The following is a 16,681-nucleotide window of genomic DNA, read 5'->3' on the forward strand; positions in this document are numbered from 1 at the left end:
TGTGCCACAACTACAAGACCACACACCCCAGAGACAATGCTCCACGAGAGAACCACTGCAATGAGAAAGCTGCACACTCTAACTAGAGAGTAGCCCCTGCTCACCACAACTAGAGAAAACCCTGATCAGCAATGAAGACTCAGCATAGCCAAAAATAAATAAAATTTTTTTAAAAAGTCACCTGAACTATATAAGAATAATGTAAAATGAATAATAGAACAATGTTTTTAAAAAAGATTATTTTTGAGTCAATCATCTAAAATATACAGTCTGTCAGAATTGGCATAAAATATTGGGTACCTATCAATATATAAAATAATTTTAATGTAAAGTGATTCATTTAATGCCTTGAAATGTCAGAAAAAATTATGACTATAATTCAAATATCATTTTAGTAGGTTCTTAAGAATCTTAATTCACAATAATACAATGCTCAAAACTGACCAAAAACTATCACAAGTACACTGCATGTTTCCATTTGTTTTTAAGATTACAAGTGTCTGTCTGATGAAATTTTAAAGTGGAATAAAACAAAACACATTTTATGTTGCCTTTGATCTTTAACTTGTAGCCTTATCTCCCAGGTCAGAGGGTACATTATTCAATTTCACTATATTTTGTGTAAAACCACTGTAGCGTTGAAGATGACTTTCAGCACAAATGTCATGGTACTTAAAGCTAAATCGGAACCTAGTTTTTCAGCTCCTTAATTAAAATCATAGTTTAAAAGAGTCTGACAATATTATCTTTAGTCTTTCCAGTTGAACAGTGACAAAATTTTCAGATCTTTTATTCAATCAAGCTTAGCAATCTCTCTGAGGCTTTTATTTTCTAACCCGTCAAAACATTTCAATAAGCAAAATACTTACTTTATATTTTTGTATTCAATGTCATAAGGAATGATTTCTCATTTCTTACTTCTCATAGAAATAATAGACAAACCTTACTCAAAAATTAGTTTTACTTGCCTTATAGTCTGCTCCAAAGAGAATGAAATAGCATAAAGACACCCAAAAAGCTCTTTTAAGATGTAAGTGGATATGGGAGGATTTTGCTCAGTCAAAAATATAGATAAAAAGTTATTTTCTATCAAATAGGGATAGAGAGAATATCAAAGTAAAAATTTCCTAAAATATTGTTGTAAAAATGCAAATATTAATTTTAATATATTACATAAGAGGAATGTGCAACAAATAAAACACTTGTTGAATGATAAAGGGTGAGTACCATATCTCAAGTGCAGTATTCAAATGTTACTTCATATTATTTCAATTTCTCAGGGTAAAAGTAATAATTACATGTTTACACAAATACCTATAAGAAGATACCATTAAAATAAGGGATTTCACAGTTCTGATTTCACTTCTTTGTTGTTCAATTTTGATACAGACCTCTACCAGTAATTCAGAAACTATGTTAAATTTGTTTTGTCATATGTAAACACTGAGCCCTGGTGACTCAGACGGTAAAGAACCTGCCTGCAATGCAGGAGACCCAGATTCGATCCCTGGGTTAAGAAGATCCCCTGGAGGAGGGAATGGCTACCCACTCCAGTATTCCTGCCTGGGAAATCCCATGAACAGAAGAGCCTGGCAGGCTACAGGCCATGGGGTCGCAAACAGTCAGACAAGACTGAGTGACTAACACACACACACACACACACGTAAACACTGTGTAAACTGGAAATAAACTTGTGAAATAATTCATTTAAGCTACATGTGAAATTAAAATTCAGTCCTTTAAAATGGATATCAATATCCAGTTTCAACTCCTTTTACTATAAGTATCACATTAATTTGACAAAAAGACTGTATACATTATGTACTAATTTGGGGCTAGTGGGTAAATATTTTGAAATTTCCTTACCATTTCACTCACTTTCTTCTGTAAAGAATATTCCGAAACCTTGAATAAAATAAGCAGAAATAACTTCATTAAAACTTTTTAGCTATTTTCTATAAATTCCTTCTGAAACTAAAATTATATGCTATATGACATTTATCTTCTATGCACTTCTTCCCAATGACATTTTTTCAAAGTATTATTTACCATAACTTTATTTCTCATAACAAAATACATTTATTTATTTATTCAACATGTATTTATAAAGCAAGTACTATATGCCAGCCATTTTCCTAGGATCCTGGGATACAACAGCAACCCAAGTCCCTGTTCTTAACAAGCTTTCTGTCTAGTGGGGGTGGTGGCAGACAGACAATAAAATATAAACAAAAAGTACAGAAATTAGAGAGTGACAACTACTATGAAGAAAAATAAAGCAAGAAGAACAGCAAAGAACTCTAGGCAGGTTTGCTAATTAATATCAGCTCTTTTGTTGAAAAAATTTTTATAAAATAGATAAGCACAAGGAAAAATGTTGTCTTAAAAAAACCATCTCACAACTCAGAAATAGCAATCATTAATACCATGGTGCTTCCAGGTATTTTTCTATGTATTTTATTTTATTTATTTATTTATTTTGTAAGGTATGTTTTCCTTGTTACTCTCTCCATACACGCCACCCCCTCCTTCCTCCCCTCTACCATGTTTTCTATGTATTTTAAAAGAGAGTCAGTGGGGAACGGGGTAGAATAATATATATGTACTATTTTGTAATGTTATTTTTACTTAACATATAGCAAACACTTTTATATCACAAATTAATCTACAACACAAGTTTTTAATGGTTGCATAGTACTTCACTGTTTAACCCTCTACCACAGTTTTATCAAATTGCTATTCTTGTAGACTTACCCAGTTTTCAGTTCTATGAAAGAATTCTGAAATAAATATGTTATACCAAAAAAACTCTGTAGTTATTCATTTTAGCAGAATGAATCCCATGAGGCAGAACTCCTACGATGTGTTCATTTTTATAGACTTAACAATTGTCATTACACATAATAGTCCTCCAGAGTGGTAGGCCAAGTTAAGCTCCAACTAGAGTGCTTCTCTGCTTGCTCAGCAGTAAAGAATCTGCCTGCCAATACAGGAGATGTGGGTTTGATCCCTGGGTCAGGAAGATCCCCTGGAGAAGGAAATGACAACCCGACTCCAGTATTCTTGCCCAGGAAATCCCAGGACAGAGAAGCCAGGTGGGTTACAGTTCATGAGGTCACAGAATCAGACATGACTGAGTGACTTAACAACAACAAAGCCATGTATGAGCGTTTATTTACTTTAACTCACCTAGTATTTGTTAAAATTTAAACAAGAGTTCATTACTTCACATTTCCTATGAAATAAATTTTTCACCATGCTGCCTTGAGTAAGTTAATAATTTCATTTCATTTTGGTGGAATCAGTTATGTGTGATTCATTTCTTCAACAAACAATGAATGCTTACTGTAAGTAAAGTACTCATGTAGACACTGAAGGCATAGTATTGGACCAAAAAATCCTGTCCAGTATAAATTCTGGGGAATGTAGATAATGAGCAATAATATAAATAAGTTAAAATATATGGCTCTACTAGATATTGCTAAGTGCTTAAGAAAAATAATAAATCAGGGAAGAGGACTACACAGGAAAGTCTTTCTGAAAAGGCAACTTGTGAGTAAAGACTCACTAGAAAGTAAGGAAGATTATTCCAGCAACTGCAAAGGCCCTAAGGTGAGAAAATGTCTTGTGTAGTCATAGAACAGCAAGGACGCCAATGTGGCTGGAAGGTTTAGTAAGCAAGGGGAAAAAAACAGCAAAAAATGAGTTCAGAGGAGAGTAGGAGAGGCGGTAGGACCAGACCACTGTAGGTCTTGTAGCACACGATAATTCTTTGCACCAAATGAGACAGGAAGCCACTGAGGAACAGCAAGCACAAATGTGACTTAACCTAACTTATTCTTTAAAAAGGTCACTCTGTGACATTAAAACTGAAGGAGAACAGGAGAGGCAGCAGGAAAAACACTTAATAAACGACTGCAATTGAGATGAAAGAGGATGATAAAAGAGGACCAGGGTGTTAGTAAAAGACATAGTGAGAAGTGGTTGGATTCTTGATATACTCTGAGAGAAAAGCTAAAAAAATCTCCAATAGGAAGAAAGTTGTAATTAACAACAACAACAAAAAGACAAATAAGTCATTTAGTTTTCAGGGGGATGAGATTTTAGGAACTTGCGTTTTGAACATGTCAAGTTTCAGATGTCTTTTAGACATCCATCAGTCAATCCAGGCTCTAGCATCTGGAGCTGGAGATAAACATTTGGAAGCCCTTTGCATGTAGATCCCATTTTAAAGAAAAGACACTGGATGAAATCACAGTATTTTTTAGGTGAAACAGACAAAAGAAAAGTAAAAGAGTAGAAGTGAAGTGAAGTGAAAGTCTCTCAGTCGTTTCTGACTCTTTGAGACCCTACAGACTATTCAGTTCTTGGAATTCTCCAGGCCAGAATACTGGAGGGGTAGCCATTCCCTTCTCCAGGGGATCCTTCCAACCCGGGGATCAAACCCAGATCTCCCGCATTACAGGCGGATTCTTTAATGCGGATTCTTTACCAGCTGAGCCACCAGGGAAGCCCACACAGAAAAATAAGAGGAAAAAAAATGACAATCCTTGGAACTCAGAATTACATCTTCAGTTTTCACAGCACTTTTCTGCCTCCAAATTGTGTGAATGTGTGAATAAGTGAGTCAATTTCACATATCATCTCTACAGATATAGATATATGCGGGCTGTCACTTCAGTCATGTCCAACTCTTTGTGACCCTATGGACTGTAGCCTGCCAGGCTCCTTTGTCCATGGGGTTCTCCAGGAAAGAATACTAGAGTGGGTTGCCACTTCTTCCTGCAGGGTATCTTTCTGACCCAGGGATGGAACCTGCATCTCTTACCTCCCTCCTGCATTGGCAGGTGGGTTCTTTACCAGTAGTACCACCTGGGAAGGCCCTGTGTGTGTGTGTGTGTGTGTATAAATTATTGGTTCTGTTTCCCAGGTGAACCCTCACTAGTACAGCTACCATTAGCCAAAGACAAAACTGATAAACAGAGCAAATTTACCAAATTTGTTCAGGACACGGTCCTTGAAACATTACTATCCTGCATTAATATCCCTTTTATTCTTTCTGAATCATGACTCGAAACTCTATTTTATTAACACCTCCAGAGCACTTCCCAACTTAAAAAACTACCATGTAGCTGCATCCCTATGACAAGTCAAATCTGAAAATAACATTACTAGATTGACATGAAATTTTTATGGATGTTCTATATAACGATTTTTCATTCTGAATCACATAAAATGGGCTTACAATATCAGATATATGCATCTTTCTAATACAGGATCAAAAAGATACTAAGATTAATTAATGTATTAACTATAGAAGGTACTTTCAAAGATAAAGTAGAAATGTTTTCCTAGTTATCCCTCACTTTATGGAAAATTTTATGAAAAACTGTAAAGTACACTTGTTTAGAGCAAATCTATTTTCCCATTAACTTTCCATTAACTAGATTTATGTTACTTGGGAATAATTTTTTTTAAATACCATGATAAAAATATTTAACTTCTCCCATTCCTGAACAAATCAGTCCCAAGTTCATCAGGTAGGGAAGAAGTGAAAGGGTCATGGCAGCAGCATTCCAGAACAATGAATCAGGCCTGAACGGTGAGGCAATTTACTGTGGGGAGTCAAAAGCTGAGCAAGGTGGTTAGTAGGCAGTGTTGAAAAAGGGTAACCCAGGTGTCAGAGTTGAAGCAGGGAAAAGAGGGTATCCACATTAGGAAGGAAGGAGTAGCAGAATGGTAGCCTGATCACATATAGGGTAATTTATCAAATAAGTAAATCTATTAAGAATAAAGAAAGTCATATTCTTACTGTAAAAGAAAGGAAATACATAAATATGGAGGGAAATTAAAATTAACCTTGGGTTTTGGGTTAGAATTGGAAGTTATGTGAATTCATGGTTTTTGACATATATAGATTGATAAAGAAACATACATAATTATAAATGCATGTTTATATATTTGTGTGCACATAAATACATACATCAATTCCCTAGCTCTGTCCATTGACAGGGTCTGAGACCAGTGACACCCCAATAGTAATGAGTGTAACAGTGCTGAGATCTGCATGTCTACACTCCATTTTACACTGAAAGGAACCAGGGAAATGTTGAGAAATGATTTATTCTAAGGCAAGGTTAGTTAAACTACAAGGTGATCCTGGTATATTTTGTTTTTACCTAAGAGCAAGAAAACACTAAAGAATGATAAAGACATGTCCATAAGGCTAAATAATCAGCCTGAATGGATAGCGACTGGCCAAACTAATGACAATCTGAGCATCAAAATAAAATTAACTGAAATAACCAATTATCTGACAGATTAAATTATAGGAACAAGGCCTTATTTCTGTAATATTCCTGCCAAAAGTGCATAAACTGATTCTATTCATGAAGAAATATCATACAAACAGAAATTGGGGGACATTCTACAAAATAACTGGTCTATGATCTTCAAGAGTTTCAAAGGCATAAAACTCATTCAAAGACTGGGGAACTGTTACAGACTGAAAGAGATCAAAGAGACATGACAACTAAGAGTAACGTGAGATTTTAAACTGGATCCTTTTGCTAAGACAACTGGTAAAACCTGAATGGAACATAAGAATTAGATTACAATTATATATCAAAATTAACTTTAAGATTTTATGATTGTGTATGGTTTTGCAAGAGAATGTCCTTGATTATAGGAGAGACAGTACAGTATTGGGGGAGATAGGGCATCAGATTGGCATATTACTTTTAAATCATTCAGGAAAATACATTCTGTAATGCAGAATTACTACAGAATTGATATTTTTGAGCTATGGTGTTCGAGAAGACTCTTGAGAGTCCCTTGGACTGCAAGGAGATCAAGCCAGTCAATCCTAAAGGAAATCAACCCTGAATATTCATTGGAACAACTGATGGCAAAGTGCCAATACTCTGGCCACCTGATGCAAAGAGCTGACTCATTAGAAAAGACCTTGATTCTGGGAAAGATTGAGGGCACAAGGAGAAGCGGGCGACAGAGGATGGATGGTTGGATGGCATCACTGACTCAACAAACATGAGTTTGAGCAAACTCCAGGAAGTAGGGAAGGACAGGGAAGCGTGATGTGCTACAGTCCATGGGGTCACAAAGAGCTGGATACGACTTAGCGACTAAACAAGCACAATGTATTTCTAACATCTCTGTAAGTTAATGATTCCCCAAACTACAAAATTATCCAAATATCTAAGAGCTCCTTATCGATCAATGTATACACTCAAAGCTCCAGGAACTGAGTTCCTTTTTATCACTGGTGTTAAGTAAGACCTAGTAAGACAAGAATTCAATAGTAGAAATAACACATTATGTGTTAAATATGCCTCCAGTTCTATGAGAGGAATTAATGCCTTAATTTATAAATTCAGTAAGTTTAAAACTTAGTGAAGTAACAAAATAGCAGAGCATTAGTGCTGAAAATCTTGTAAGTCATCTATCCCATTACTCCCAGTATTTACCAGCTTCTATCTGTGCTCTTTTATTCGTGCCTCTTCAGGAAGGAGAATAAAGACCTTTCCCAAATTCCCTTACTCACGGTATTCAGAGCAGAGAATGTAGATATGTTATGGCTTCACAAAATGGTCTTGTTTGGGAAATGCTGATGTATTTCAATTTCCTCATTTTACCTAAAGAAAAATCGAGGCTCAGGGAGATAGAGAGTCTTACCATGGGATCATGTGGTAAGTCTTTACTAGGCAGAAATAATTTACTTAAAATCTCCAGGACACCCAGCAAAATCTATTTAGCCTTCAGTTCAGTTCAGTCACTCAGTCGTGTCCGACTCTTTGTGACCCCATGAATCGCAGCACACCAGGCCTCCCTGTCCATCACCAACTCCCGGAGTCTACCCAAACCCATGTCCATCGAGTCAGTGATGCCATCCAGCCATCTCATCCTCTGTCGTCCCCTTCTCCTCCTGCCCCCAATCCTTCCCAGCATCAGGGTCTTTTCCAATGAGTCAACTCTTTGCATGAGGTGGCCAAAGTATTGGGGTTTCAGCTTCAATATCAGCCCTTTCAGTCAACACCCAGGACTGATCTCCTTTAGGATGGACTGGTTGGAATTTAGCCTTAGGGATACTGTTTACATAAAGTTTAATTTGTCAGCTAACTTAGATATAAGCAGGTTGCCCTGCTCTAACTAATCTCTTTAAAATCAATTAACAAGGTACCATTTTAAGTAGAAATTAAACACATTCAAAGTATATATTAAAGCAAAAATAATTCAGTTTTTTTGTTTTGTGGTTTTGTGTCTGTTCATTTTGTTTTAGAATTCAGTAGGCAGAGTTGCTTGGCTATGAGCTTTTCAAGAAAAGGTACTTTGATTTGTTTTTCCTGGCACGTAGCACATGGTGCATGCATGCACTCTCAGTTGCTAACTCATGTCTGACTTTTTGTAACCCCATGGACTGGGGGCCCTCCAGGCTCCTCTGTCCATGGAATTTTCCAGGCAAGAACATTTGAGTGAGTCACCATTTCCTTCTCCAGGGGATCTTCCCAACCCAGGGATCAAACCAGCCTTTGCACTGGCAGTTGCACTGGCAGCTAGGTTCTTTACCGTAGAGTAGATGGTAGGCATGACCTTAAAAAAGGGGAAAAGTGGCAATCTAAGTAAAGGAGGGAGGGAAGTTGCTACAGGATGGTTAGGATGCTGTGAATTTCCTTTGCCTGATGGATTTATGTAAGATCCACAATTGAACAGGAATTTTTTTTAACTTGGAGGGGAAATACCAGAAGTATCTTCACTGTTCATATACCATTTCAGTAGATCATGAAGTAACACATACATCACCTGTACTATGTCTCAGACTGAACAAAGTAAAAGAAATCCTTACAGCTCTTGCACTGATTCAGGCCAGCCATATGAAGAAATTTCTTTTGCTTTGAAAACACTTATTGTGTTATCTGATAATTAAACATGCATGAGTGGTATCAAATGAAACAATTTAAGAAAAACTACTAAAAGAACAAAGTATTCATAACAAAATTGATATATTTCTTGATTGACAACATTTTAGTAGGAAAAAATGTAATACTTTTTCAGTATTTATCCAGAAAAAGAGAGATGTTATGCTTAGTTTAAGACATTGTAAAAAAACACATTAGAGAGTCTTTTAAAATAGTTATAATAGTAATTTGTTTACTCAACTACAATAAGAATTTTTTAAATTTCTCTATTGGGATCATTTTTAACTAGATATCTGAGGTATGAAAATAATCACTAAACTGTGTAACTACATAAACTTTAAATAGTAGCCTTAAACTTCTATTTCTTTTCCATCTACTTTAAAGAATATTTCTGGATATCACCATCAACTTCACTTCCCTACATATTTACTTTCTCATCAACAAGGTTAGTAACATTTAAATTTTATTATGTAAGCATAATTAAGTCTTCCATGCTTTGCTTATAGGTTAATTCTAAAGAAATGAGAAAAAAAAAGAAAGAAAAAAAAAAAAAAAGAAAAAAAAAAAAAAAAAGAAAGGAAAAAAAAAAGAAAAAAAAGAAGAAAAAAAAAAAGAAAAAAAGAAAAAAAGAAAAAAGAAGAAAAAAGAAAAAAAAAGAGAAAAAAAGGAAAAAAAAAGAAAAAAAAAAAAAAGAAATGAGAAGTCAACAGTGTTTACATCATTAAAAACAATACAGATTTTTTTAATGCAAAACCTAACAGGATGTTAATACTACATTTTTTCTGGAACCAAAATGCTATATGAAGGATGATTTTACTAGGGTCAGGACCTAAATATCTTTTGTTTTAACCCATCAGTTGCTCAAAACCACTCCAAACTGTAATTTACTTTTATATCCTAGTTATAGAGTAATCTGTTTTCTCTGGAGTTTCTAATCACTTACTGCTTTGTTGTTGCATTGCTGTTGTTATTGAAACAAAATATAAGGACTTTTTACTATATCAGTATCTTCCAGCCTCTTACTCATCCAATCTGATGAACAGAATCCATGCCCTTCTTTTTACTGAAAACATTCTTCTTGGAACTCACTGACATTTTGTTTTACTTAATTTTTATTTACTTTGTTACATCAAAGTAACTAAGGAAATTCAAAATAAAAATTGCTTAATATCTCAAATGAGGAGAATCTAAACAGTGTTAAGACAACTTAATAACCTGAAAAAATATAGACTTAGATCCATATCTCATACTGTGTTACAAAAGATAAACTTCAAATTGATCAAAGATATAATGCAAAATTTGAGTACATAGATGTAATAAAAGAAAACATGGGAAAATCCTTTTTATAACTTTGTAGTTGTAAATGCCTTTCTAACCATGACAAACTTCAAAAGTCATAAAAGGAAAATAATTTATAGCAAATGGTAAAAGTCAAGCAAAATCAAATACAAATGACAAACAGAAAAAAAATCTGAAGCCCAGAACACAAACAAAAAGGGCTTATTTCTGAGAAATATAAAGAATTCACAGGAGTGATATAAGAAAGATGGTAGATCAGGAGGACCCAGTCCTTTTCCCCCAATTCCACCTCCTCCACATGACTTAACAAGTACCTATAAATGAAAACAGTTCTGGAAGACGTCTGGAGTACCATTAAGAAGCTGCAGAAACCCAGTAGAACACCAAAAAACAAGGATGTCTGAACAGAAAAGCATAGGCAGCAATTCACCTGTGTCATTCCATCCTCTAAGCTCACACAGCTTGGTGCCAAAAGAAATGCCCTCAACCACAACTCTCCTCAAATGGGAGAAAAGGAGAGCAGGAAGACACCAGCAGCCTTCATCACCAAAGACCTCAACAGCCCTTATCACTACCATGGACATGAGCGAACTTCACCTTCAAGGACCCTTACAGTCTTTGCTATGTCTATACCTACTTGAGTTGATGGAGCTCCCTGGAGCCCAGGCCACTGTGCTCTTTCTTGGAGCCAGAGGCACCACTGCTCCCAAACCAAGTTAGAACTGCCATACCCAGCACTACACCTGGTACCACCACATACCCTACTCAACTAGCATTCTCACACCCACCGGTAAGTCAAGATTTATACTCACCAGAGCTAGTCCAAAAACACTGCTCCTTCAATGTACAAATACCAACAAAGGGCTACAGGAACACAAAAATCAAGGAACCATGAAACCACCAAAGGAACTTTGCAAATTTCTAGTAACTGACCCCCCAAAATTAGAAATCTATGAACTACTTGACAAAGAACTCAAAATAATTGTTTTAAAGAACCTCAGCAAATTTTAAGACAACACAGATAGAAAATTCAACAAAATTAGGGAAAAAATTACATGAATAAAATGAGAAGTTCAATAGAGATAAAAGTCACAAGGAAAGAACAACAACAACAAAAAAACTCTAGAGGTGAAGAACACAATGAATGAAATGAAAAATAGAATAGAGTGTTCCAACCAGCACACTCAATAAAACAGGAGGAAAAAAACCCAGTGAACTCAAAGACAGGTCATTTTAAATTGACCAGTGAAAAGAAAAATGAAAGAGAGTGAAGAAAGCATATAAGATTTATGGAACACCCATCAAAAGATAAGATGTTTTAAAATCACTACAAAAACTTCAAATAACAAAAGAAGAGATGTATAAAACAACTAAAACAGAAATAGTCAACAGAATTACAACAGTAATTCCACATCAATTAATAATTATATTAAATGTAAATAGATTAAACTCTCCAATAAAAAGGCATAGAGAGGCTAACTGAATTTTTTAAAAATCCAATGACATAGTATCTATAAGAGACTCAATGTAGATTTAAGACTAAAAGTAAAAAGATGAAAAAGACATACCAAAGAGTAACCAAAAGAAAGCAGGGTGGCTAAACTTAGATAAAATTGCCTGAAGTCACTCAGTTGTGTCCAACTTTTTGTGACCCGTGGACTGCTAGTCTGCCAGGCTCCTCCATCCATGGAATTTTCCAGGCAAGGATAGTGGAGTGGTTTGCCATTTCCTTCTCCAGAGGATCTTCCTGACCCAGGGATTGAACCCAGGTCTCCTAAACCGCTGCTGCTGCTAAGTCACTTCAGTCGTGTCCGACTCTGTGCAACCCCATAGACAGCAGCCCACCAAGATCCCCCGTCCCTGGGATTCTCCAGGCAAGAACACTGGAGTGGGTTGCCATTTCCTTCTCCAATGCATGAAAGTGAAAAGTGATAGTGAAGTTGCTCAGTCGCATCCGACTCTTTGTGACCCCCATGGACTGCAGCCTACCAGGCTCCTCCGTCCATGGGACCCTCCAGGCAAGAGTACTGGAGTGGCTTGCCATTGCCTTCTCCTGCACTGCAGGCAGACTCTTTACCATCTGAGCGACCAGGGAAGCCCCATCAGATAAAATAAACTAAGTCAAAACTGTCTCTAAAGACAAAGAAGGTCATCATATAGTGCTCAAGAATCAATTTGGAAGATGCAATAAATATATATGTATCCAACAACAGAGCACTTAAATATGCAAAGCACATATCAATAGACTTGAAGGGAGAAATCAACAAAAACACAATAATGGTGGAGACTCCACTACCTGACTTTCCGTAACAGATAGAAGAAAGAAAATCAATAAAGAAACCATTGACTTGAACATCACTATAGATCAAATTGACCTAACAGACATATACAGAAGTTTCACTCAAAGGAAGAAGAATACACATTCTTCTCAAGTACACATGGAACATTCTCCAAGATAGATCATATGTCTATCATATCACAGAAAAATCAACTTTTATGTGATAGGCCCCAAAAAAGTCTTACATTTAAGAAGATCAAAAGCATTCCAAGTATTTTTTCTGGTCACAATGGAATAAAATTAGAAATTATTAACAGTAAGAAAATAGAAAATTCATGAATACTTGGAAAATAAATAATAAATTCTTGAACATTCATTATGTTATTTTTTTAAAAAGGATAATTTTAAAAATATCTCAAGACAAAATGAAAACAATAACACAACATACAAACACTTACAGAATACACCAAAAGCAATACAACAGAAGATTTCATAATGATAAATGCCTACATTTAAAAAAAACCTCACACAATCTAACTTTACATCTCAAAGAACTAGAGAAAAAAAAAGAACTAGGCCAAAATCAGCAGAAGGAAGAAAATAGCATAAGGAAGAAAATTTAAACAGAAATAAATCAAATAGCAAATAGAAAAACAATAGAAAAATATCAACAAAACTAAGACTTAGTTTTTTGGGAAGAATAAGCAAAATTGACAAACCGTTAGCGAAACTAAGAAAAAGGAGACGCAAGTAAACAAAATTAGAAATGAAAAGGAGACAATACAATGGACACCTCAGAAATAAAAAGTATCATAAGAGACTATTAAAAACAATTATATGCCAATAAATTCTCCCATTAGAAGAAGTTGATAAATTCCTAGAAAAACACAACCTACCAAAACTGAATTTGAATGAACTAAAAAGTTTGAACATACTGATAGCAAATGAGGACACTGAATCAGTAATTTAAAACCTCCCAACAAAGAAAACCCCAGGACTAGATGGCTTTGTGGAAGAATTCTACCAAACATTCCAAGAAGATTTAACAGAAATCCTTCTTATATTCTTCCAAAATACAGAGCAGGGAACACTTCCAAACTCATTTTATGAAGCCAGCATCATTCTGACAGCAAAACCAAAGACACTCTTAGAAAACTATAAGCCAGCAGCCCTGATGAACAAAGATGCAAAAATCTTTAATAAAATTCTAGAAAATCAAATTCAAGAGCATATTAAAAGGACCATACACCATTATCAAAAGCACTTCAATTCCTGGGGTAAAAGGATGGTCAACCATATGCAAATCAACCAACGTGATACACCACACTGACAAAATGAAAAGAAAAAACCACACATTCATCTTAATAGACACAGAAAAAGCATTTGACGAAATTCAACACCCATTCAAGTTAAAAAACTCTCAACAAAATAGGTATGTAAGAAACTTGTGTGTGTGCTCAGCTGCTAAGTCGTGTCGGACTCTTTGCAACCCCATAGGCTGCAGCCCGCCAGGCTCCTCTGTCCTTGGGATTTCCTAGGCAAGAATACTGGAGTGAGTTGTCATTTCCTTCTCCAGGGGATCTTCCTGACCCAGGGACTGAACCCATGTCTCCTGCATTGGCAGGCGTATTCTTTACCATTGAGCCACCAGGGAAGGCCATATAAGAAAATTACCTCAGCACAATAAAGGTCATACATAAAAAACCCACAGTGGTCATCATAATCAATCCTGTATAAGGCATGAGTGCCTAGTCTCACCACTTCCATTCAACAGAGTACTAGAAGTCCTAGCCAGAGCAATGAAAAAAGAAAAAAAAAAATGAAATGCATCCAAAACACAAAGGAAGAAGTAAGATTATTGGTATTTGAGGTTAACATAATCATACATACAGAAAACCTTAAAAGCTCAACAAAACCTGTTAGAACTAATAAATGAATTCAGTAAAACTGAGGATACAAAATCAACATACAAAAATCAGCCACATTTCTATAAGCAAAAAACAAACTATTTGAAAAGAAAATTAAGAAAATCGCAATAGCAACAAAATGAATAAAATGTTTAGGAACAGATTTAAGCAAAGTGGTAAAGCTTGTACACTGAATACTATAAAACACTGATAAAAAGAAATTTAAAAGACATATATAAATTTGATGGTTGAATGGCATCATCAACTCAATGGGCATGAGTTTGAGCAAACTCCAGGAGACAGTGAAAGACAGGGAAGCCTGGAATGCTGCAGTCCATGGGGTCGCAAAGAGTCGGACATGACAGCAAATGAACAACAACAAATATAAATGCAAAGGAATCTTGTGTTCATGGATGGAAAAATTAATATTGCCTAAATGTCTATATTACTCAAAGTGGTCTACAGATTCAGTGCAATCCTTATCAAAATCACATCGCCAATCTCTACAGAAATAGAAAAAAAAAAAATCCTAAAATTTATGTAGAACCATCAAAGACCCTAAATGGCAAAAGCAATCTTAAGCAAGATGAATAAAACTGAAGATGTCATACTTCCTGATCCCAAAATATATTTCAAAGCTATAGTAATCAAAGCACCACGGTACTGACAAGAAACAAAACAAAACAAAAACCAACAAGAGACATATCAACCAATGGAACAGACCAGAAAGCCCAGAAATAAATCCACATGTCTGTAGCCAACTGATCTTTAACAAGAACACCAAGAACACGTAATGGAGAAATGACAGTCTTCAATAAATGGTGTTGGAAAAACTGGATATCCACATACAGAACAAGGAAATTGCACCCATATCTCAATGCAGAAGATTTCATACCATAAACAAAAATCAACACAAAACAGATTAAAGACTTAAATACTGAAGCCACAAAACTACTAAAAGGAGATACAGGAAATGAGCTTCTCTTAGTCTAAGCAATGATTTTTTTAGATATGATACCAAAAGACCAGGCAACAAAAACAAAAATAGAAAAGTGGGACTGCATGAAACTAAAAAGCTTCTGCACAGCAAAGGAAATAATCAACGGAGTGAAAAGGCAACCTACACAATGGGAGGAACATTTGCAAACTATGCATCTGATTAGGGATTAATATCCAAAATATAGGTGCTGCCCAGGTGGCACAGTGGTAAAGAATCCACCTGCCACCGCGGGAGACACAAGATATGTGGGTTCAATCCCTGAGTCAGGAAGATCCCCTGGAGTAGGAAACGGCAAGCTGCTCCAGTATTCCCGTCTGAAAAATTCCATGGACAGAGGAGCCTGGCAGGGTACAGTCCATGGGACCACAAAGAGTCAGACACGACTGAGTGATTGAGCACGCACACACACACACATCCAAAACACAGAAGGAACTCATCCATACGTACTCAGTACCAGAAACCCCCAAATAACCCAATTAAAAAATGAGTTGAGGAACTAAACAGACATTTTCTCAAAGGAAGACATACAAATGACCAACAGGAATATGAAAACATGCTCATCATCACAATAATCAGGGAAATGCAAATCAAACTCATAATGAGGTTATTAACTCACACCTAATAGAATGGCTGTGATCAAAAAGACAAGAGATAAGAAGTGTTGGTGAAGATATGAAGAAAAGGAGTGCTTGCCCTTACTGTAATCAGACTAAAGGAAGAAAGCTTGTCAACTGCTTAAACAAATGCATAGTACAGTATGAATTATTTGATTAAGGCAGTAACCATCAGAATCCTTCCATCGTGAAAATATACTTTGCTCTTTATAATTATCTGTAAGTGGTACTCTGAAATCATATGAATATCTTTTCCCCCAAAAATCTCTACTTAACTTTTTATTTAGTTTAGAATGTAAACTCCACAAGGACAGAGGATAAAAGTCCCTTTTATTCACTGCTGTATTCCCAGTGCTTACAGAAGAATTTAGCACATAGCAGACCTTAATAAGTATGTATTGAATTAACCATCATTTGTTGTATACCTCTGTATTCTCTATGAGACTGAACAACTTACAGGCAAGGGCTATTTCTTTACCTTTGTATCTGTACAAAATAAGCATAGTTTTGTACTTAGCAAATAATAATAACTAAATAAAGGCTATTTATGTTAATTTTTAAGGACCACAGATAAATCAGCTATAATATATAGGCCTAACATGTTTTTTGTCTATAAAGTGTTAAAAATAACATATATCTAATTATAATAC

The 16,681-nt window shown here is 35.5% G+C and overlaps 1 protein-coding gene across 1 annotated transcript in view; it reads right to left on the reverse strand.

Annotated features, from left to right (window-relative positions):
• CCDC73 (coiled-coil domain containing 73) overlaps positions 1-16,681 on the reverse strand; it is a 151,001-nt gene that overhangs the window by 63,415 nt on the left and 70,905 nt on the right. The window contains exon 8 of the mRNA XM_043481470.1: positions 1,867-1,905. Coding sequence (XP_043337405.1) covers positions 1,867-1,905 — 39 coding nt within the window. The remainder of the gene's footprint in view (positions 1-1,866; positions 1,906-16,681) is intronic.

The sequence above is a fragment of the Cervus canadensis genome, chromosome 11 (assembly GCF_019320065.1).
Source record: "Cervus canadensis isolate Bull #8, Minnesota chromosome 11, ASM1932006v1, whole genome shotgun sequence".
Classification (NCBI taxonomy): Eukaryota; Metazoa; Chordata; class Mammalia; order Artiodactyla; family Cervidae; genus Cervus; species Cervus canadensis.